Source organism: Argopecten irradians, chromosome 2 (assembly GCF_041381155.1).
Source record: "Argopecten irradians isolate NY chromosome 2, Ai_NY, whole genome shotgun sequence".
NCBI classification, from domain to species: Eukaryota; Metazoa; Mollusca; class Bivalvia; order Pectinida; family Pectinidae; genus Argopecten; species Argopecten irradians.
The window spans coordinates 66,597,398-66,621,171 of NC_091135.1; the positions used below are offsets into that span (position 1 = coordinate 66,597,398).

Below are 23,774 nucleotides of genomic sequence, written 5' to 3' on the forward strand. Positions count from 1 at the left end.
CAGCTACAACAAGGTTACTTATGATAAGAAATGTCAGGGCATGTGTTCCAGTGGATAGTGACCCATCTAACAAAGGCAGTATTGTTTTGCCATTTCATTCATGTATGACTGGAAGGTTTTTGGTGTGTTGGAGGTCATCTTGCAATATGTTGGTGATGATTATTTGAACTTGGGAGGAAGACACTGAGGCTGTAAATCCATGCAGTTCTACTGTTTTATTCTCCTTCTGTTGGTATATCATTATTACAGTTCAGATGTTATCTTGTACTTCAACTCCATACTCACTTTTGTACTGCCTTCCTCATCACCACTACCTGGGGAATTATAACTCTCTATCCTCATCAACACTACCTGGGGAATTATAACTCTCAATCCTCATCACCACTACCTGGGGAATTATAACTCTCTATCGTCATCACCACTACCTGGGGAATTATAACTCTCTATCCTCATCAACACTACCTGGGGAATTATAACTCTCTATCCTCATCAACACTACCTGGGGAATTATAACTCTCTATCCTCATCACCACTACCTGGGGAATTATAACTCTCTATCCTCATCAACACTACCTGGGGAATTATAACTCTCTATCCTCATCACCACTACCTGGGGAATTATAACTCTCTATCCTCATCAACACTACCTGGGGAATTATAACTCTCTATCCTCATCAACACTACCTGGGGAATTATAACTCTCTATCCTCATCAACACTACCTGGGGAATTATAACTCTCTATCCTCATCACCACTATCAGGGGAATTATAACTCTCTATCCTCATCAACACTACCTGGGGAATTATAACTCTCTATCCTCATCACCACTACCTGGGGAATTATAACTCTCTATCCTCATCACACTACCTGGGGAATTATAACTCTCTATCCTCATCACCACTACCTGGGGAATTATAACTCTCTCTATCCTCATCAACACTACCTGGGGAATTATAACTCTCTATCCTCATCACCACTACCTGGGGAATTATAACTCTCTATCCTCATCAACACTACCTGGGGAATTATAACTCTCTATCCTCATCACCACTACCTGGGGAATTATAACTCTCTATCCTCATCACCACTACCTGGGGAATTATAACTCTCTATCCTCATCACCACTACCTGGGGAATTATAACTCTCTATCCTCATCACCACTACCTGGGGAATTATAACTCTCTATCCTCATACCACTACTACCTGGGGAATTATAACTCTCTATCCTCATCACCACTACCTGGGGAATTATAACTCTCTATCCTCATCAACACTACCTGGGGAATTATAACTCTCTATCCTCATCACCACTACCTGGGGAATTATAACTCTCTATCCTCATCACCACTACCTGGGGAATTATAACTCTCTATCCTCATCAACACTACCTGGGGAATTATAACTCTCTATCCTCATCACCACTACCTGGGGAATTATAACTCTCTATCCTCATCACCACTACCTGGGGAATTATAACTCTCTATCCTCATCACCACTACCTGGGGGAATTATAACTCTCTATCCTCATCAACACTACCTGGGGAATTATAACTCTCTATCCTCATCACCACTACCTGGGGAATTATAACTCTCTATCCTCATCACCACTACCTGGGGAATTATAACTCTCTATCCTCATCACACTACCTGGGGAATTATAACTCTCTATCCTCATCACCACTACCTGGGGAATTATAACTCTCTATCCTCATCACACTACCTGGGGAATTATAACTCTCTATCCTCATCACCACTACCTGGGGAATTATAACTCTCTATCCTCATCACCACTACCTGGGGAATTATAACTCTCTATCCTCATCACACTACCTGGGGAATTATAACTCTCTATCCTCTCACCACTACCTGGGGAATTATAACTCTCTATCCTCATCACCACTACCTGGGGAATTATAACTCTCTATCCTCATCACTACCTGGGGAATTATAACTCTCTATCCTCATCACCACTACCTGGGGAATTATAACTCTCTATCCTCATCACCACTACCTGGGGAATTATAACTCTCTATCCTCATCACCACTACCTGGGGAATTATAACTCTCTATCCTCATCACCACTACCTGGGGAATTATAACTCTCTATCCTCATTACCACTACCTGGGGAATTATACCTCTCTATCCTCATCACCACTACCTGGGGAATTATAACTCTCTATCCTCATCACCACTACCTGGGGAATTATAACTCTCTATCCTCATCACCACTACCTGGGGAATTATAACTCTCTATCTCATCACCACTACCTGGGGAATTATAACTCTCTATCCTCATCACCACTACCTGGGGAATTATAACTCTCTATCTCTCATCACACACTACCTGGGGAATTATAACTCTCTATCCTCATCACCACTACCTGGGGAATTATAACTCTCTATCCTCATCACCACTACCTGGGGAATTATAACTCTCTATCCTCATCACCACTACCTGGGGAATTATAACTCTCTATCCTCATCACCACTACCTGGGGAATTATACCTCTCTATCCTCATCACCACTACCTGGGGAATTATAACTCTCTATCCTCATCACCACTACCTGGGGAATTATAACTCTCTATCCTCATCACCACTTGGGGAATTATAACTCTCTATCCTCATCACACTACCTGGGGAATTATAACTCTCTATCCTCATCACCACTACCTGGGGAATTATAATCTCTATCCTCATCACCACTACCTGGGGAATTATAACTCTCTATCCTCATCAACACTACCTGGGGAATTATAACTCTCTATCCTCATCACCACTACCTAGGGAATTATAATTCTCCATCCTCATCAACACTACCTGGGGAATTATAACTCTCTATCCTCATCACCACTACCTGGGGAATTATAACTCTCTATCCTCATCACCACTACCTGGGGAATTATAACTCTCTATCCCTCATCAACACTACCTGGGGAATTATAACTCTCTATCCTCATCACCACTACCTGGGGAATTATAACTCTCTATCCTCATCACCACTACCTGGGGAATTATAACTCTCTATCCTCATCACCACTACCTGGGGAATTATAACTCTCTATCCTCATCAACACTACCTGGGGAATTATAACTCTCTATCCTCATCACCACTACCTGGGGAATTATAACTCTCTATCCTCATCACTACCTGGGGAATTATAACTCTCTATCCTCATCACTACCTGGGGAATTATAACTCTCTATCCTCATCACCACTACCTGGGGAATTATAACTCTCTATCCTCATCACCACTACCTGGGGAATTATAACTCTCTATCCTCATCAACACTACCTGGGGAATTATAACTCTCTATCCTCATCACCACTACCTGGGGAATTATAACTCTCTATCCTCATCAACACTACCTGGGGAATTATAACTCTCTATCCTCATCACCACTACCTGGGGAATTATAACTCTCTATCCTCATCACCACTATCAGGGGAATTATAACTCTCTATCCTCATCAACACTACCTGGGGAATTATAACTCTCTATCCTCATCAACACTACCTGGGGAATTATAACTCTCTATCCTCATCACCACTACCTGGGGAATTATAACTCTCTATCCTCATCACCACTATCAGGGGAATTATAACTCTCTATCCTCATCAACACTACCTGGGGAATTATAACTCTCTATCCTCATCACCACTACCTGGGGAATTATAACTCTCTATCCTCATCACCACTACCTGGGGAATTATAACTCTCTATCCTCATCAACACTACCTGGGGAATTATAACTCTCTATCCTCATCACCACTACCTGGGGAATTATAACTCTCTATCCGTTCCGTCACTCTGTCATTCTGACCTGATGTTCTGATATGTTCTCTCTTATCTGTCTACTATATCTCTATCTACATCTTCCTTTTCATATTATATCTGTCCTTACTCTATTTATCTAAATTCTCAAATTCTATTGGTTAATTACATCTTTAGGAGGTGTGGATACATTTCACATCACATGTCTTTTGATGATCATACTGTCCTGTCTCAGGACCAAGATTACATGTACATTGAATTATTCTAAATGAACCTTGCACCCCAACACTATTGTCCATAGACACCTTAGTGACCTTACAGACACTTATCTCCTGACCCCTTTGAGTCCTTATATAATGACCGTATGTGGGACACTAACTATATCCTAATACCTATTTTTAATTGCTCTCTCTCTAATTTCCCAATCTTTCTTATCTATAACTGTATCTCTTTATGTTAGTACAACTATTGCTGTTATTTCCTTTAAGACTGGTGCTGTTACCAAACTACGCCCAGCTTAAAACTCATATTTCCATAAATCCTTTATCATTACCTCCAGGAGGACTGGGGAGTTTTGTGACTAAAATAATTTGATATGTTTTTGATGACCAGGCATCACACAGGAGGAGATAGACGAGACGCGACTGATCGCAGAGAAGGAAATGTTAAAGGATATGGAATGGATTGCAACACAGAATGGTAACCTAGAATATTACACAGAAAACGGCACCACTCCAGTAAGTTCTATGTATTATGTAAATAAACTTGGGCATCGTGGGTTTGTGGGGAAAGGGTAGACGATTTAGGAGAAAATTATGGATAAAGAGATAGCTGAAGCAATAAATACAACTGTAACGTACAATTTGATATCTACATTGTGTGTTTTCTATCTATGGATCATACAAAAACCTGAGTAAAAACCTAACCTATATAAAAAGTATTTTTTAGGTATTTCTATGCCTAGGTCAAACAAAACACATTGACTTGAGGGTAATTAGTAAAACGGTATGAGATATGAGAGGCATCTGGAAAGTTTTTGGGTAATCTACATTTGTCAAACAGGCCTTAGGAATGCTAGGGACGAAGGTTGCTAACAAATTATTGATAGCATTCTTGCATGACTTATCCACTTGATTTTAACAAGTCAATTTAAACCAGCTGTGGTTCTGTATCAAGGTTCTGTTCAGTTTTATACATCAAAAAATCTCTTTACCTATTATCGAATTGTGAAGGTATCTGTCTACATGTTCCTGGAGTTTAGGCCCGCTTAGAGTCATTGGTTGATGGTTCTTTTCTGGAAACTTTGTCTATATTCCACCATGTTTTACTGTAGTCCACCCAATAAAAGCTCAGGGTGCTTAAAACATTAAAAAAATGAGGGGGCACTTAAATAAGACTGAATTTGGGCTAACATTTCACAAACGTATTGCACAACCATTGATCAATATGCTAAAGAAATCAAATAGAGAAACCTAAACAGGTTTCATTGTTTCAGTCTGTATTTAATTTGAGTTAAATGAAATTGAGGCCTCAAAAAGGGGGATGGGTGCTTATAGGGTCGAATATGGTAACCACATACGAGTCTAAAGTAGGAGTGAACAACATCCAACACCTGAAAGATGATCATAGTTACACTAAACTTCGGTGTTTTAGCTTTGATTGTTTAAAAACAATTTCCTCTTAAGAACACCTAAACTATATCCATATTAAATAAGTTCTTTTACACTGCTCTGAAAGGGCAAACTCACTTTCTAGAGTACGTGTAGAAGTTTGAATGTTCAAAAACATTGTACATAACTGTTTTATCAGAAAGATGCAGTTATGCCATCTGCATTATGCTATCTTCTTTGAAAGCTTAAACAACTTGACACACAAAGCCTTTTTGATAATGATACATTAATCTGTGAAAATCTGTGAAGATTTATATAGTAAAAGTACATACAACTTGGAGTAAATTTTAAAAAAAAAGTAATCTGTGTCTTTTTTTCCCCTTCTTTTTAATAGTTTTTGGAATCATTTTGTTGGCAATAAAAAATCTTCTTTAGTTTTTACGAGTCAGTGGAGAATTTATCAGACAAACTAAGTTTTTCTGATAGTTTTTATCTGGTTAAACTATTGCTAGTGACATTCACAACTGTAAGGCTGGTAGCTGGTATATAGAGATAATTTGTTAAATGGCAAGTCACTTAAGTTCATTTGTAAATAAAATTCTGCATTTTCAGCCCACCACCATCAGATGGTGGGCCATTCTAATCGCTTTTAGTCTGTGGTCCATTGTCCATCCTCATGAACGTCCGTCCGTCCGTTAACAATACTTGTTACCACTATTTCTCAGAAAGTACTGAAGGGATCTTTCTCAAATTTCATATGTAGGTTCCCCTAGGGCCCTAGTTGTGCATATTGCATTTTGGGACCGATCGTTCAACAAGATGGCCGACAGGCGGCCATCTTGGATTTTGATAGTTAAAGTTTGTTACCGCTATTTCTCAAAAAGTGCTGAAAGGATGTTTCTCAAATTTCATATACAGGTTCCCCTAGGACCCTAGTTGTGCATATTGCATTTTGGCTCCGATCGGTCAACAAGATGGCCGACAGGCGGCCATCTTGGATTTTGATAGTTAAAGTTTGTTACCGCTATTTCTCAAAAAGTACTGAAGGGATCTTTCTCATATTTCATATGTAGGTTCCCCTAGGGCCCTAGTTGTGCATAGTACCTTTTAGAACTGATGCATAATGCCTTTCGGGACTGATCGGTAAACAAGATAGCCAACCGGCCGCCATCTTAGATTTCATTGTTGAAGTTTGTTACCACTATTTCTTAGAAAGTACTATAGCGATCTGTCTCAAATTTTATATGTCGTGTGTTTGAAAAAGTTTGAAAAGCAGGGAAAAGATCCCTCTTTCCATTGTCAGACATAGATCATTCTTTGGTGGGCACCAAGATCCCTCTGGGATCTCTTGTTATAGTTAAAAGTTTGATACTGCTATTTCTCAGAAAGTACTGATCATTTTTCAAATTACACATGTAGGTTCCCTTTGGGTCCTTAGTTAAGCATATTGCATTTAGGGACCGATCAGTTCACAAGATGGCCACCATGCATCCATCTTGGTTTGATTGTTAACGTTTGTCACCACTATTTCTCAGAAAGTTATGAAAGGATCTGTCTCAAATTTCATATGTAGGTTCCCCTAGGGCCTAGTTGTGCATGTTGCATTTCTGAACTGATCGGTCGACAAGATGGCCGACCGGCTGCCATCTTTGATTTTGGTAGTTGAAGTTTCTTACCACTATTTCTGAAGGGATCTGTCTTAAATTCCATACCTAGGTTCCCCTTGGGCCCTAGTTGTGAAGAATGCGTTTTTGAAAGTTTGAAAAGCAGAGAAAATATCCCTCTTTCAATTGTCACACATAGATCAATCTTTGTTGGTCGCCAAAATCCCTCTGGGATCTCCTGTTAATTAAATGAGTAGTGTTATTTTTTATTTCAAATTCTCCTTCACAGATGTTTATGCTGTTTTGGAAATCTTTATGTTATATCCCTACCATGAAATGAGAGGGGCAGATAGTGTATCCCTATCCCTCAATAGGGACAGGGTCATGTTTTACAGACATTTCTATATCAGTGAAATAAAAATTCTGTTTTGATACATGTGAGGATAAACTCCATTTAGATGTATTAAGGAGATAAATTTCTTTATCTGTGCAAATTTCAATGAATTATTATTAAATACAAATGTAGAGATTTTCTGAACTAAGTAGACAACAATATAAAGCTAATTATTTCAAAATTAAATCTGATTATACCAAGTATGCATTGATCTGAAGCAATAATTGCAGGCCAGAACTAGGTCTTTGATTTTATCTTCAGTCAAAGCCTTCATGCTAAAATTACAGTAAACACCCAGTGACAAAGTGATAATGTTAGTTGATATGCTTTAAACAATGACATTAAGCTTGATCAATTTGATACAGCAAGCAAGACCTCCATGGTTACATTCTTTCAAAGTAATTAAACTTGTGACATTACATTATTTTGGAGTCAATAAAATCTTAAAGATTCATGAACCTGTATTCAATAGTATGAAGTCTCCATTGATCTTGTCATGGACACAAATTAACAATAGAATTGGTCACATTTTACAGCTCCACATAGCAGCAGCCAATGGTTACATGCATGTAGCAGAATTTCTGTTGGATCATCACGTCTCTGTAGATATGAGAGATCGAGACTCGTGGCAACCAATCCACGCTGCAGCTTGTTGGCTCCAGGTACAGTTATCTCCCCTTTATGAAAAATGCTGAAAATTCATGAGAAATTCTGAAGCTGATTATTTAGATTGATATTTACTGAAATATGCATTGTTCTTTGTTAAAGTATCAGACCACCTTTTATAAAATATACATAGTGTTAGATATCGTCAATTTATAGGACAATGGTTTTCAACTTATTTGTTTGGGATATATTTCAAAGTTAACAAGTTATATAAGTTAAGTGAGAAATTTTTAATGTTAACAGGGAGTAAAATAATATAAGAATCCTGTGCAATGGTTATTTTTCTAAAGTTGAAAGGTTATTAAAACGTTTATTAGATTTGAGTATTTGTAATGTGACCCTTTATGATTTCAGCCTGAAATGATTGAACTACTTGTCAGGAATGGTGCAGATATTGACTCTAAAACCAAAAATGGAGAAACCCCTTTTGGTAAGATCTTTCTAAATAGTTTGTTTCTTATATATACTCCATGATTAAGCATAAAAATTATCAAATCATGGTAGTTCATATCCTGAAATGAATTTGGCATAGCTAATCACCTTGTATGAGTAGAACAATACTCATTGTTATCTTATTTAGGAGGCTGTAGTGGCGTAGTGGTTAGGTATCCTAACATTCTACACTAGCCCCGCCCTCCACCTCTGGATTGTGAGGTGGGACCTAATATTAAGAATTTGGGGCAAACATTAGGTTCATGAATTTATATATTTGTGAATTCAATGTATTGATAAATATATTATCAATATTGGCATATGTACAACATTTTCTATAGTTAAGTGTCAAATTACAGATTTATGCGAAGATGCTGAAATAAAACAGAAGATCCTTGATATGAAGGACGAAATTGAGAACAACAAAGCCAGTCGATCCAAAGATAATGTCCGACGACATAAACACAATACAAGATCGTAAGTATTGCTTGGTTATTGGTTATAATGGAGATCTAATTATCCAGAGGATACAGAGTGTAATTATCCAAAATCTAACCATAATATCTTACCTGTTGATCATAGCAGGATTTACCCTGAGGGAAAATCTCCCACACGTAGGTTACCATGGCGATAGGATTTTTGTTGTAATAACATCCTGTTTATTGGCAGGGTTTTATTAGCTGGTAATTGGTGTTCTATTTTGATTTATCTTTTATGGATTTTTTACATCAAAATATCTGACAATAAATTTACATTATGGAGTCCACATTTATAATGCTGATGTATATAAATTATCTTGACATGAGTGAAATTGACTCGTCTATTAAGAATATTTTTGACATAAATTCAACTTGACATCAATTTGAGATAGATGAACACTGCTTGTAGAACCTTGTGGTAGAGGATTGAGCGGTTGTTTCCTATAGATGTCTATGATGTAGAGCACTGCTGAGCACGACCTAGCTCCCACTAAAATAGAGGACTGGCGTTTGACAATGGCTGAGGCTATCAATAACTGTGTATATGCATGTCAATTAATCTGATATAGTATCACCAATCATCATCAGGCTTTCAGCAAATCATTTTGGTTTTCATGCTACCTTTCTAGAGTTACTAGAAACCCACTTTCATACCTGTCATAGGGTTTCTACTATTTTGTTTTGCTTTGACATTTTGCAGAACCTTTCATCTATTTTTTTGATCATCATTATTTTGTTTTATTTCTTTATCAAACCATTTAATTATCAAGACATATCCTTTAGGAAACAGTCCTCACAGGGGATGTTAAGATATTCCTGTTTTAACATTCTGCAATACAAATGTTGAAGGGACGCCTTCAATTAATCTATACTATTGTTTCTTTTGTGAGAGTTTGATGTTGATTCCTCAGAAGTAACTGATTTCGAGGGGGTATTTATTGTTTTAGGGGTACTTCCTCCACGTGAGTAACTCCAAATAATCAGTTATTTTCAAGTCCTAGTTTCTTTGTATTAATACTCGCTGTTGACTCCTCTCTCCGACTATGAATGAAACATGGTTAATACTTGTTTTTATAAGAAAGATGACGGAATGACTTACTCCTATATAGACTTTTCTTGTTACAGTAATTTGATGTAATGAAGAAAACACTTCAGTAATTAGGCCATTAATGGTTTAAGAGGGAAAAGTGGTGATGCTTTTATGATTAATGAAATGTATTGAGAACAAAAATATGTAGCCATTAGCCACAGTGTTAGAAATACGACCTTGCTATACCCATGTGCTGTAGGATGTCTGAGGGGGTAGGAGTCAACTGTGAATACACATATTGCGTAGGCCCAATAAACACACAACTATTTATAAAATTTGAATCTAAAAGATTTAAATTAGCAAATCTTATTTGATAATCCTTCATCTTGTACTTCCCTATTCTTGCATGGAAACTATTTTTCAATCTATTTTCACAAGTATATACATGTATGACTACTAATAAAATAATGTATACTTTACTTAAAACTTTATTTTCTTACTGTATGTATAGCAATTAAGTACTGTGTATCTATTGTAAGTGTGTGTCTAAATTAACCTAGATTTCATATGACAGTCTATGACAAACAAATGCCTCGTTTATTTTGAAATATCGGTGTATATATATATATGAGATCGATCACAGATTTGTTTTAGTTTTGTTTTTTCTATTAAAATTCCATCACAAGGATATTCAACATTTATTTATTATATATATATATGGTAGTAATGTAGTTCAGTCACAGATATCCTTTCTATCCTCTTTATCAGATCTGCTCTCATTATATATATGTATATATATTGTAGTAATGTAGTTCTGTCACAGATATCCTTTCTATCCTTCTGTCACAGATATCCTTTCTGTCGTTCTGTCACAGATATCCTTTCTATACTCTTTATCAGATCTGCCCTCAGTATATATATATATATATATGGTAGTAATGTAGTTCTGTCACAAATATCCTTTCTATCCTCTTTATCAGGATTATAGTAATGTAGTTCTGTCACAGATATCCTTTCTGTCCTCTTTATCAGGATTGTAGTAATGTAGTTCTGTCACAGATATCCTTTCTATCGTTCTGTCAGATATCCTTTCTATCCTCTTTATCAGGATTGTAGTAATGTAGTTCTGTCACAAACATCCTTTCTATCCTCTTTATCAGGATTGTAGTAATGTAGTTCTGTCACAGATATCCTTTCTATCGTTCTGTCACAGATATCCTTTCTGTCGTTCTGTCACAGATATCCTTTCTATACTCTTTATCAGATCTGCCCTCAGTATATATATATATATATGGTAGTAATGTAGTTCTGTCACAAATATCCTTTCTATCCTCTTTATCAGGATTATAGTAATGTAGTTCTGTCACAGATATCCTTTCTGTCCTCTTTATCAGGATTGTAGTAATGTAGTTCTGTCACAGATATCCTTTCTATCGTTCTGTCAGATATCCTTTCTATCCTCTTTATCAGGATTGTAGTAATATAGTTCTGTCACAGATATCCTTTCTATCGTTCTGTTAGATATCCTTTCTATCCTCTTTATCAGGATTGTAATAATGTAGTTCTGTCACAGATATCCTTTCTATCCTCTGTCACAGATATCCTTTCTGTCCTCTGTCACAGATATCCTTTCTGTCCTCTGTCACAGATATCCTTTCTATCCTCTGTCACAGATATCCTTTCTATCCTCTTTATCAGGATTGTTATAATGTAGTTCTGTCACAGATATCCTTTCTATCCTCTGTCACAGATATCCTTTCTATCCTCTGTCACAGATATCCTTTCTATCCTCTGTCACAGATATCCTTTCTATCCTCTGTCACAGATAACCTTTCTATCCTCTGTCACAGATATCCTTTCTATCCTCTGTCACAGATATCCTTTCTATCCTCTGTCACAGATATCCTTTCTTTCTGTCCTCTGTCCTCTGTCACAGATATCCTTTCTGTCCTCTGTCACAGATATCCTTTCTATCCTCTGTCACAGATATCCTTTCTATCCTCTGTCACAGATATCCTTTCTGTCCTCTGTCACAGATATCCTTTCTGTCCTCTGTCACAGATATCCTTTCTATCCTCTGTCACAGATATCCTTTCTATCCTCTGTCACAGATATCCTTTCTATCCTCTGTCACAGATATCCTTTCTATCCTCTGTCACAGATATCCTTTCTATCCTCTGTCACAGATATCCTTTCTATCCTCTGTCACAGATATCCTTTCTGTCCTCTGTCACAGATATCCTTTCTATCCTCTTTCACCGATATCCTTTCCATCATCTTTATCAGAATTATCTGCTCTCTCTGATATGTAGAAACAGACATGTGTAAAAATTTTGTTTATTTTTTCTTTTAAGATATCAAACAAAAACTGTTATCAAAACTTACAAACCTATGCAGGTGGGATTTTGTGTAGAAAAACATACAGGGATATACAACAAAAGTTAATGTTTTCAGATTTTATATTTTGGTTTAAAATGAAACAGATTTTCAGATTTATTTTCATGTAAGGGCAAGACTGAAAATTGAAATGAGTCTTCTTAAGAAGAAATCATGTTTTATACTGATGTCAAGTAAGTTTGATTATTAAAAAAAACGAATGAGGAAATCCATATATCATTTTCTATTTATGGAAGAAAAACATCAAGGAAAGGATTCCCAAAGAAAGATGTTTAATTTGAGGCTTTCATGTATTTTATTTTGTCACTTTTTACCTGGTAGATAAAATGATGATGTAGGCAGTATATGTTGTATTTTTACCTTTTTAGAATGTGTTTTATTTTGTCCCATTTTACCTGGTAGATAATCTGATAATGTAGACAGTATGTTTTATTTGTCCCTTTTTACCTGGTAGATAAAATGATGATGTAGGCTGTTTATGTTTTATTTGTCCCTTTTTACCTGGTAGATAAAATGATGATGTAGGCAGTATATGTTTTATTTTGTCCCTTTTTACCTGGTAGATAAAATGATGATGTAGGCTGTTTATGTTTTATTTTGTCCCTTTTTACCTGGTAGATAAAATGATGATGTAGGCAGTATATGTTTTATTTTGTCCCTTTTTACCTGGTAGATAAAATGATGATGTAGGCTGTTTATGTTTTATTTTGTCCCTTTTTACCTGGTAGGTAAAATGATGATGTAGGCTGTTTATGTTTTATTTTGTCCCTTTTTACCTGGTAGATAAAATGATGATGTAGGCTGTTTATGTTTTATTTTGTCCCTTTTTACCTGGTAGATAAAATGATGATGTAGGCTGTTTATGTTTTATTTTGTCCCTTTTTACCTGGTAGATAAAATGATGATGTAGGCTGTTTATGTTTTATTTGTCCCTTTTTACCTGGTAGATAAAATGATGATGTAGGCTGTTTATGTTTTATTTTGTTCCCTTTTTACCTGGTAGATAAAATGATGATGTAGGCTGTTTATGTTTTATTTTGTCCCTTTTTACCTGGTAGATAAAATGATGATGTAGGCTGTTTATGTTTTATTTTGTCCCTTATTACCTGGTAGATAAAATGATGATGTAGGCTGTTTATGTTTTATTTTGTCCCTTTTTACCTGGTAGATAAAATGATGATGTAGGTGTTTATGTTTTATTTTGTCCCTTTTTACCTGGTAGATAAAATGATGATGTAGGCAGTATATGTTTTATTTTGTCCCTTTTTACCTGGTAGATAAAATGATGATGTAGGCTGTTTATGTTTTATTTTGTCCCTTTTTACCTGGTAGATAAAATGATGATGTAGGCTGTTTATGTTTTATTTTGTCCCTTTTTACCTGGTAGATAAAATGATGATGTAGGCTGTTTATGTTTTATTTGTCCCTTTTTACCTGGTAGATAAAATGATGATGTAGGCTGTTTATGTTTTGTTTCTGTTGATGATGTTGTTTTATTTGTCCCTTTTTACCTGGTAGATAAAATGATGATGTAGGCTGTTTATGTTTTATTTTGTCCCTTTTTACCTGGTAGATAAAATGATGATGTAGGCTGTTTATGTTTTATTTTGTCCCTTTTTTACCTGGTAGAGATAAAATGATGATGTAGGCTGTTTATGTTTTATTTTGTCCCTTTTTACCTGGTAGATAAAATGATGATGTAGGCTGTTTATGTTTTATTTTGTCCCTTTTTACCTGGTAGATAAAATGATGATGTAGGCTGTTTATGTTTTATTTTGTCCCTTTTTACCTGGTAGATAAAATGATGATGTAGGCTGCTTATGTTTTATTTTGTCCCTTTTTACCTGGTAGATAAAATGATGATGTAGGCTGTTTATGTTTTATTTTGTCCCTTTTTACCTGGTAGATAAAATGATGATGTAGGCTGCTTATGTTTTATTTTGTCCCTTTTTACCTGGTAGATAAAATGATGATGTAGGCTGTTTATGTTTTTATTTTGTCCCTTTTTACCTGGTAGATAAAATGATGATGTAGGCTGTTTATGTTTTATTTTGTCCCTTTTTACCTGGTAGATAAAATGATGATGTAGGCAGTATATGTTTTATTTTGTCCCTTTTTACCTGGTAGATAAAATGATGATGTAGGCTGTTTATGTTTTATTTTGTCACTTTTTACCTGGTAGATAATCTGATGATGTAGGCAGTATATGTTTTATTTTGTCCCATCTTACCTGGTAGATAATATGATGATGTAGGCAGTAGTCTCCCTTCATTAACGATAGTTTTGGTGTTTTATTTTCAGCTTCTCTAATAGTTCCACCTCATTATATAGTTCCAGTACCTCACTGAGTGACAAACCACACAGGTATCCCCCCCCATAAACCCCTCATCTCATCCTTCATTCGCTCTCTCGTTCCACAGGTTAGGACAAACTTATACTGACATCTGCTCATAGATAATATTGTGTTGTCTTGTTTAGATTTAGAGTTATCTGTTCTTTTGAAGTGACTGTTACATCAATACATCATTGAGCATTGTAAATTATTTTATTGTTCCTCATACAAAGAAATGGCGTAGCATTAAATATTTGACCACAGGGGTTGATAACTCTTTATCAGAACTCAAATAACAAATATAAAACAGCATGGAAGTCCTTGGCAAGGAACGGTGAAAAATGAAATGTTTTATCAATATTGACAAACATCTATACAATTTCTCAATCTGCTTAGATAAGCTCTTTTCTTATGCAGGCAAATAAAAATTTGACAACTTTTAAAAGTATTTAAAATTATTGTCTAAATCAAACTGAAAATCTTGTAAACTAGCCAAAAATGTGAGTAATAACTTATGAAGAAACATATGCTGACAGATTCGCTCAACACCTTTCTGAAGCAGACTTTCATTTAAATGAGCATAGCATCTGCATGTGATTAATTTTCAAAAGAATTCCTGAGCTGCAGCGTCAGCCGTTTGTCCTAACCTGAGGCATTTCCTTCGTTATTAACCTCTCTTTTACCTTGCTAAACATTGTAGTTCAATGGCATATGTCACTCAGTAAAATTCAAATATAGCCACTCATGGACCAGATTCAGCCCCCCTAGAAACATTCTACATCTAATAGCTGTATGATACATCATTATGTTGTGGATCACATCAGCGACTATTTGTAGTTATGTGTGCAGATATTTTGTATTATTGTAAAATTGTAACACACACAAAAGAAAAAAAAGAAAAAAAAAAACCAATCAAATCTGATGGAAAAAAATGCCATCCATATTTTGTTGTCAAAGACCCGTGAGAAGACATGCGCGGGTGGCTAATTTGAAATAAATAAGGGGCTGGAATATAACCAATCAAATGTTGAGATGTTGAATTGCAGTGAAGTCCTGATTTAATTGTGCCGATGAGCTATAATACACAGCTAGAGCCTCTTCAATCTGAGAGATGACTTATACATAGGGAAGACTTCATTAGTGGATAGTACTCGTTAACCTCTTCCAAGATTTAACTTTGGCTCTAGGGGTAAATGTGCTAACTACACATTTCTATATCTCATGGATAATTATTTGTGAAATCTGTTTACTTGCTACCAGCAATGTGTATGAATCCTATAATTTAATGAGTTCTATCGGAAAAAAATGAATTCCAATACAAACTTAGTCTCCCAGAACTGAAGGCGTTTCTATGTATAAAGTCTGAGGTATCAACTGTTCTTTGTTCATTCTCCATCCTCTTTAACAAAGCAGCTTCAAGCAATGTATCGAAGTGTTAAAGTTATCCAATTTGTAAAATGATTAAATTAATGGGATCAATTTCCATTGATTCCTTTAATTGTCATATTTGGAATATAAGAATTAGGCAATAGACCCATGGCTATTCATGTGTAGTAAAACTAATGACAAAGGTATATACTGTTATCCTGTAATAAGACCTGGTATCATACCTTGATTTGTTAACATAGAGATACACGAAAGGGAGGTTATTGTACCCCAAAACAGGGGAGACAACTCTCACACTTGATATGCTGCTTTGTACAAGATACCCCTCCCCATGAGTTTGCCTTGCTAGTTATCAGTTAAATATTGTTTACATATTGACAGAGTATAATCAGTTGTATATTACCATGTGAAGTCAGACAGCCAATATGGATGGAGCTAGAAATAGAAATGACTTTACAACATCATAAAGCTGCATGTGTATTAATGTATCAGATTATTTCACCAGGTACTCTCTTAACCAAGAGGATACCTTTGACCTTTGTAGTTCTTTTGAACCTTAAAAAGGACATCATTTAATTTGGAAATTTTTGTTTTGTGGAACCTTTACAATCAAGATTGTATTAAATAAATGTAGTATGAGAGAAAAAGTAAGTAGCAAGATTTGAACCCAGGGCTAATTGAGCTAAATGGTTACTGATGGGTCTAGTGTTCAATGAGTTGGCCCTTCAAAGATACACAAAGCCCTATATACCACCACCAGTAAATAGTTTGGCACCAATCCACGTTTGGTGACCTGACAAAGGTTTGAACCCAGGACCTCAGAACACTCCACTGAAGTTCTATCACTTTACCTGGCCAAAGATCATCAACCCACTGATCAGTACATATTTTGAAGATTTTATTTTGTTATTCAGTAAGATAGTGGTTCCATGTTTAAGGCCAAATATTATAATTCACAGTAGAAAATATAATGGTTATTTTGTTTTTTTGGCTTGTGTTCGGATGCCAAACTTCTGCTTTTTGTAAGTGATAAGGAGAGGTTTAAGGCCCTTAGGGCCTGTCTGATCCAAGCAGGCCTGCCTTGATAGAGATTTGTGAGATCATGTCTGACAGAGAAGGATAGTCTGTGTGCTTATGAAGCAAGCTCAAACGAGCTTTGATCTGAGGATGAATACTTGTATATAGGAAATGGCTACAATCTATTGGCCTGACAGACAGTTCCACTATTTACTGGGAATAAACCCACTACTGGACCAAGCAACATTGATTCCAATGTATAACTCTGCATCAACACACTGGATATATCAGCCCCTTGTGTATATGGGCAGGATAGCCTGAATGGTTCAAACTTGGACACAAAGAATACATTTCAAAGCATTTCTTATTCACCCTAACAGGAAGGTGGCTGCATTTGTTCCCTTTGTATTACAAACCAGTTGGTTTTAGAACACATCGCAACTGCCAGACAACTTAATAGATGAATGTCCTGTAATACACACTTATAACTATACAACTGCCTTTAGCTTGTATACACATATCATTGTCAGTCACAACATAGGTATTTCTGAACAATTTGAGAATTTGAACAGAATATGGGGCACTCATTGGAATGTATGATAAGGGCAGTGACGGGGCATGGACCCGTACAGTAACTTAAGTCTCACTTATGAGGACGTGGTGACTTATGGGTACTTAGGGCACCTACCAGGTACGCAGACATTAGGGCACCTACCAGGTACGCGGACATTAGGGCACCTACCAGGTATGGGGACATTAGGGCACCTACCAGGTACGCAGACATTAGGGCACCTACCAGGTACGCGGACATTAGGGCACCTACCAGGTATGGGGACATTAGGACACCTTCCGGGTATGGGGACATTAGGGCACCTACCAGGTACGGGGACATTAGGGCACCTACCAGGTATGGCGACATTAGGGCACCTGGGTATGGGGACATTAGGGCACCTACTGGGTATGGGAACATTAGGGCACCTACCAGGTATGGGAACATTAGGGCACCTACCAGGTATGGGGACATTAGGGGACCTACTGGGTATGGGGACATTAGGGTACCTACTGGGTATGGGGACATTAGGGCACCTACTGGATATGGGGACATTAGGGTACCTACTGGGTATGGGGACATTAGGGCACCTACTGGGTATGGGGACATTAGGGCACCTGGGTATGGGGACATTAGGGCACCTACCAGGTATGGGAACATTAGGACACCTACTGGGTATGGGGACATTACGGTACCTACTGGGTATGGGGACATTAGGGCACCTACCGGGTATGGGAACATTAGGGCACCTACCAGGTATGGGGACATTAGGGCACCTACTGGGTAAGGGGACATTAGGGCACCTACTGGGTATGGGGACGTAAGGGCACCTACCGGGTTTGGGGACATTAGGGCACCTACCGGGTATGGGAACATTACAGCACCTACTGGGTATGGGGACATTACAGCACCTACCGGGTATGGGGACATCAGGACACCTACCAGGTATGGGGACATTACGGCACCTACTGGGTATGGGGACATTACGGCACCTACCAGGTATGGGGACATTAGGACACCTACCAGGTATGGGGACATTAGGGCACCTATCGGGTATGGGGACATTAGGGCACCTACCGGGTATGGGGACATTAGGGCACCTACCGGGTATGGGGACATTAGGACACCTACTGGGTATGGGGACATTAGGGTACCTACTGGGTATGGGGACATTAGGGCACCTACCGGGTATGGGAACATTAGGGCACCTACCAGGTATGGGGACATTAGGGCACCTACTGGGTAAGGGGACATTAGGGCACCTACTGGGTATGGGGACATAAGGGCACCTACCGGGTTTGGGGACATTAGGGCACCTACCGGGTATGGGAACATTACAGCTCCTACCGGGTATGGGAACATTACAGCACCTACCGGGTATGGGGACATCAGGACACCTACCAGGTATGGGGACATTACGGCACCTACTGGGTATGGGGACATTACGGCACCTACCAGGTATGGGGACATTAGGACACCTACCAGGTATGGGGACATTAGGGCACCTATTGGGTATGGGGACATTAGGGCACCTACCTGGTATGGGGACATTAGGGCACCTACCTGGTATGGGGACATTAGGGCACCTACCTGGTATGGGGACATTAGGGCACCTACCTGGTATGGGGACATTAGGGCACCTACCGGGTATTGGGACATTAGGGGACCTACCGGGTATGGGAACATTACAGCACCTACGGGGTATGGGAACATTAAAGCACCTACCGGGTATGGGGACATCAGGACACCTACCAGGTATGGGGACATTAGGGCACCTAACGGGTGTGGGTACATTAGGGCACCTACCAGGTATGGGGACATTACGGCACCTACTGGGTAAGGGGACATTACGGCACCTACCAGGTATGGGGACATTAGGGCACCTACCAGGTATGGGGACATTAGGGCACCTATCGGGTATGGGTACATTAGGGCACCTACCGGGTATGGGGACATTAGGGCACCTACCTGGTATGGAAACATTAGGGCACCTACCGGGTATTGGGACATTAGGGCACCTACCGGGTATGGGGACATTAGGGCACCTACCGGGTATGGGGACATTAGGGCACCTACCTGGTATGGGGACATTAGGGCACCTACCGGGTATTGGGACATTAGGGCACCTACCGGGTATGGGGACATTAGGGCACCTACCGGGTATGGGGACATTAGGGCACCTACCGGGTAGGGGGACATCAGGGCACCTGACGGGTATGGGGACATTAGGGCACCTACCGGGTATTGGGACATTAGGGCACCTACCAGGTATGGGGACATTAGGGCACCTACTGGGTTTGGGGACATAAGTTACCTACCGGGTATGGGGACATTACACCACCTACCAGGTATTAGGACATTAGGGCTACTACTGGGTATGGGAACATTAGGCCACCTACTTGTTATGGGGACATTAGGGCACCTACCGGGTATGGGGACATTAGGGCACCTACTGGGTATGGGGACATTAGGGCACCTACCGGGTATGGGGACATTACAGCACCTACCAGGTATTAGGACATTAGGGCTACTACTGGGTATGGGGACATTAGGGCACCTACTTGGTATGGGGACATTAGGGCACCTACCGGGTATTGGGACATTACGACACCTACCAGGTATGGGGACATTAGGGCATCTACCAGGTATGGGGACATTAGGACACCTACCAGGTATGGGGACATTAGGGCACCTACCAGGTATGGGGACATTAGAGCACCTACCAGGTATGGGGACATTAGGGCACCTACCGGGTATGGGGACATTAGGACACCTACCAGGTATTAGAAAATTAGGGCACCTACCGGGTATGGGGACATTAGGGCACCTACCAGGTAATGGGACATTAGGGCACCTACCAGGTATGGGGACATTAGGGCACCTGCTGGGTATGGGGGCATTAGGGCACCTACATGGTATGGGGACATTAGGGCACCTACCAGGTATGGGGACATTAGGACACCTACCGGGTATGGGGACATTAGGGCACCTACCAGGTATGGGGACATTAGGGCACCTACTGGGTATGGGGACATTAGGGCACCTACCAGGTATGGGGACATAAGGGCACCTACCGGGTATGGGGACATTAGGACACCTACTGGGTATGGCGACATTAGGGCACCTACCAGGTATGGGGACATAAGGGCACCTACCGGGTATGGGGACATTAGGACACCTACCGGGTATTAGGACATTAGGGCACCTACCAGGTATGGGGACATTAGGGCACCTACCGGGTATGGGGACATTAGGGCACCTACCAGGTATGGGGACATTAGGGCACCTACCAGGTATGGGGACATTAGGGCACCTACCAGGTATGGGGACATTAGGGCACCTACCAGGTATGGGGACATTAGGGCACCTACCGGGTATGGGGACATTAGGGCACCTACCGGGTATGGGGACATTAGGGCACCTACCGGGTATGGGGACATTAGGGCACCTAAGGGGTATGGAGATATTAGGGCACCTACCGGGTATGGGGACATTAGGGCACCTACCGGGTATGGGGACATTAGGGCACCTACCGGGTATGGGAACATTAGGACACCTACCAGGTATGGGGACATAAGGGCACCTACTGGATATGGGGACATTACGGCACCTACCAGGTATGGGGACATTAGGGCACCTACCAGGTATTGGGACATTAGGACACCTACCAGGTATGGGGACATTACGGCACCTACCAGGTATGGGGACATTAGGGCACCTACCGGGTATGGGAGCATTAGGACACCTACCAGGTATGGGGACATAAGGGCACCTACTGGGTATGGGGACATTAGGGCACCTACTGGTTATTGGGACATTAGGGCACCTACTGAGTATGGGGACATTAGGGCACCTACTGGGTATGGGGACATTAGGAACCTACCGGGTATGGGGACATTAGGACACCTACCAGGTATGGGGACATTAGGGCACCTACCAGGTACGCGGACATTAGGGCACCTACCAGGTACGCGGACATTAGGGCACCTACCAGGTACGCGGACATTAGGGCACCTACCAGGTACACGGACATTAGGACACCTACCAGGTATGGGGACATTACGGCACCTACCAGGTATGGGGACATTAGGGCACCTACCGGGTATGGGGACATTAGGGCACCTACCGGGTATTGGGACATTAGGGAATCTGGCTATGGGGACATTACGGCACCTACCAGGTATGGGGACATTAGGGCACCTAATGGGTTTGGGGACATTAGGGCACCTACCAGGTATGGGGACATTACGGCACCTACCAGGTATTGGGACATTAGGGAATCTGGCTATGGGGACATTACGGCACCTACCAGGTATGGGGACATAAGGGCACCTACCGGGTATGGGGACATTAGGGCACCTACCGGGTATTGGGACATTAGGGCACCTCCAGGTATGGGGACATTAGGGCACCTACCAGGTATGGGGACATTACGGCACCTACCAGGTATGGGGACATTAGGGTACCTAATGGGTTTGGGGACATTAGGGCACCTACCGGGTATGGGGACATTAGGGCACCTACCAGGTATGGGGACATTACAGCACCTACCAGGTATGGGGACATTAAGACACCCACCGATTATGGGGACATTAGGGGACCTACCGGGTATGGGGACATTACAGCACCTACCAGGTATGGGGGACATTAGGGCACCTACCGGGTATGGGGACATTAGGGCACTCTAAGAGACATGGGTACTGATAGTACTCCTGTCCATTCCGTATGGGCTTGTCATGTCTCTGCATCCCATCATGTTCTATGATAAATGGAGACTGTCAGACAGGGCATTTTATGTTTTATATAACTTATATTTCTACTCGTGTGGTGTGATGTACTTTTTAGCCTGATTTTGATTAATATTGGTACGTTGTTGAGGGGAAGAGAGTCAAATTTTCCACTTAATTATTTGGCTGCACACCACTCAGCCAAATAGCCTTGGTCAGATGTCAATGACTGGTGATTATTGGTCAGTAAGGATGTGTCCAGTCACATCACAGACTACCAGTAGGTGGCAGCACAAAAAGTTCAGGCTTTTGTAAGGTTTGGCTGCAGTGAATAATTTCAATTTTGATATTAGGAATTTGAACATGCTATAATTTCTCTGCACTTTCAACAACGTGTGTATCTCTTCTAATATTCCACAAGAAAGTGTAGTTGGAACTGAATTCTTCTTGAAAAAGGCATAAGTTAAATGTCTAAAGAAATATTTTGCTTAAAGATGCTCCACCGCTGACAAACGGTATATTTTCACTATCAAAAACAGGAGCAGGCGATTTAGTATTTTTCTTCAGTAACAAAAGTTACTTACTTTACACCATTATAACCTTTGAAAAGTTTAAGCTTCTAATTTTACTTCAAGTTAAAATTACAAAAAAAATAATTAATTGCATCCCGAAAAAATTCTGCGGCACTATATCCTATATGGAATGAAGTACTGATTGCGCATGCACCAAAAGCAAAATACATTATTTTATATAACTTTTTCTGTTAATTAGACATATATATACACTATTAAATACCCATTATTGTTCAAGTGATGAATATCATTTATGCTGTGTCGGCGGTGGAGCATCTTTAATCCAGAAATTATATTTTGGACACATACCATCAATCACTATATAAGGATTTTGTATGATTCTGGCAGACTGATACTTAATTCATAGTGTAACAATAAATGATTCCTGTCAAAATAATACATGTATAATGCATGTAATTTCTGATATTTTATTTCTTTGTTTTACAATGGTGTTTATAAATTTTAATCATGTACATTGTCAATATGCAGACGATTATTTTACATTATACTTATTCTTTAGTAATTAATTAGAGTTATTCTTTGTTATTTCATTAATTCATACGTAAGCATTGCCTTTTAACTTTCCTGAAGGACTTAAACATTTTGAGGAAACTGTGTCATTAGTAGATATTTTATAAGCCAGATTTTTTCTCTATTTAGTAGGGATGGAAAATAGAGATGTAGGGTTTTACAAACAATTAATTTGAAATTAAATTGTAATTTGGTAAATTTACTGATGATAAAACTACCAATGGAATGGAGTTTGTCTGGATTGGGCTGGGAGGCAGTGTCTGCTTGC

General features: G+C 39.4%; 1 protein-coding gene across 10 annotated transcripts in view; it reads left to right on the top strand.

Moving 5' to 3' along the window:
- LOC138316266 (protein phosphatase 1 regulatory subunit 16A-like) overlaps positions 1-23,774 on the top strand; it is a 129,200-nt gene that overhangs the window by 86,819 nt on the left and 18,607 nt on the right. For 8 of the 10 annotated variants that reach the window (XM_069257883.1, XM_069257887.1, XM_069257889.1 and 5 more), the window contains exons 6-10: positions 4,392-4,516; positions 7,924-8,049; positions 8,408-8,483; positions 8,845-8,962; positions 9,912-9,926. In XM_069257883.1, the coding sequence (XP_069113984.1) occupies positions 4,392-4,516; positions 7,924-8,049; positions 8,408-8,483; positions 8,845-8,962; positions 9,912-9,926 (460 nt within the window). The remainder of the gene's footprint in view (positions 1-4,391; positions 4,517-7,923; positions 8,050-8,407; positions 8,484-8,844; positions 8,963-9,911; positions 9,927-23,774) is intronic. The other 2 variants (XM_069257891.1, XM_069257893.1) reach the window with 1 other exon arrangement.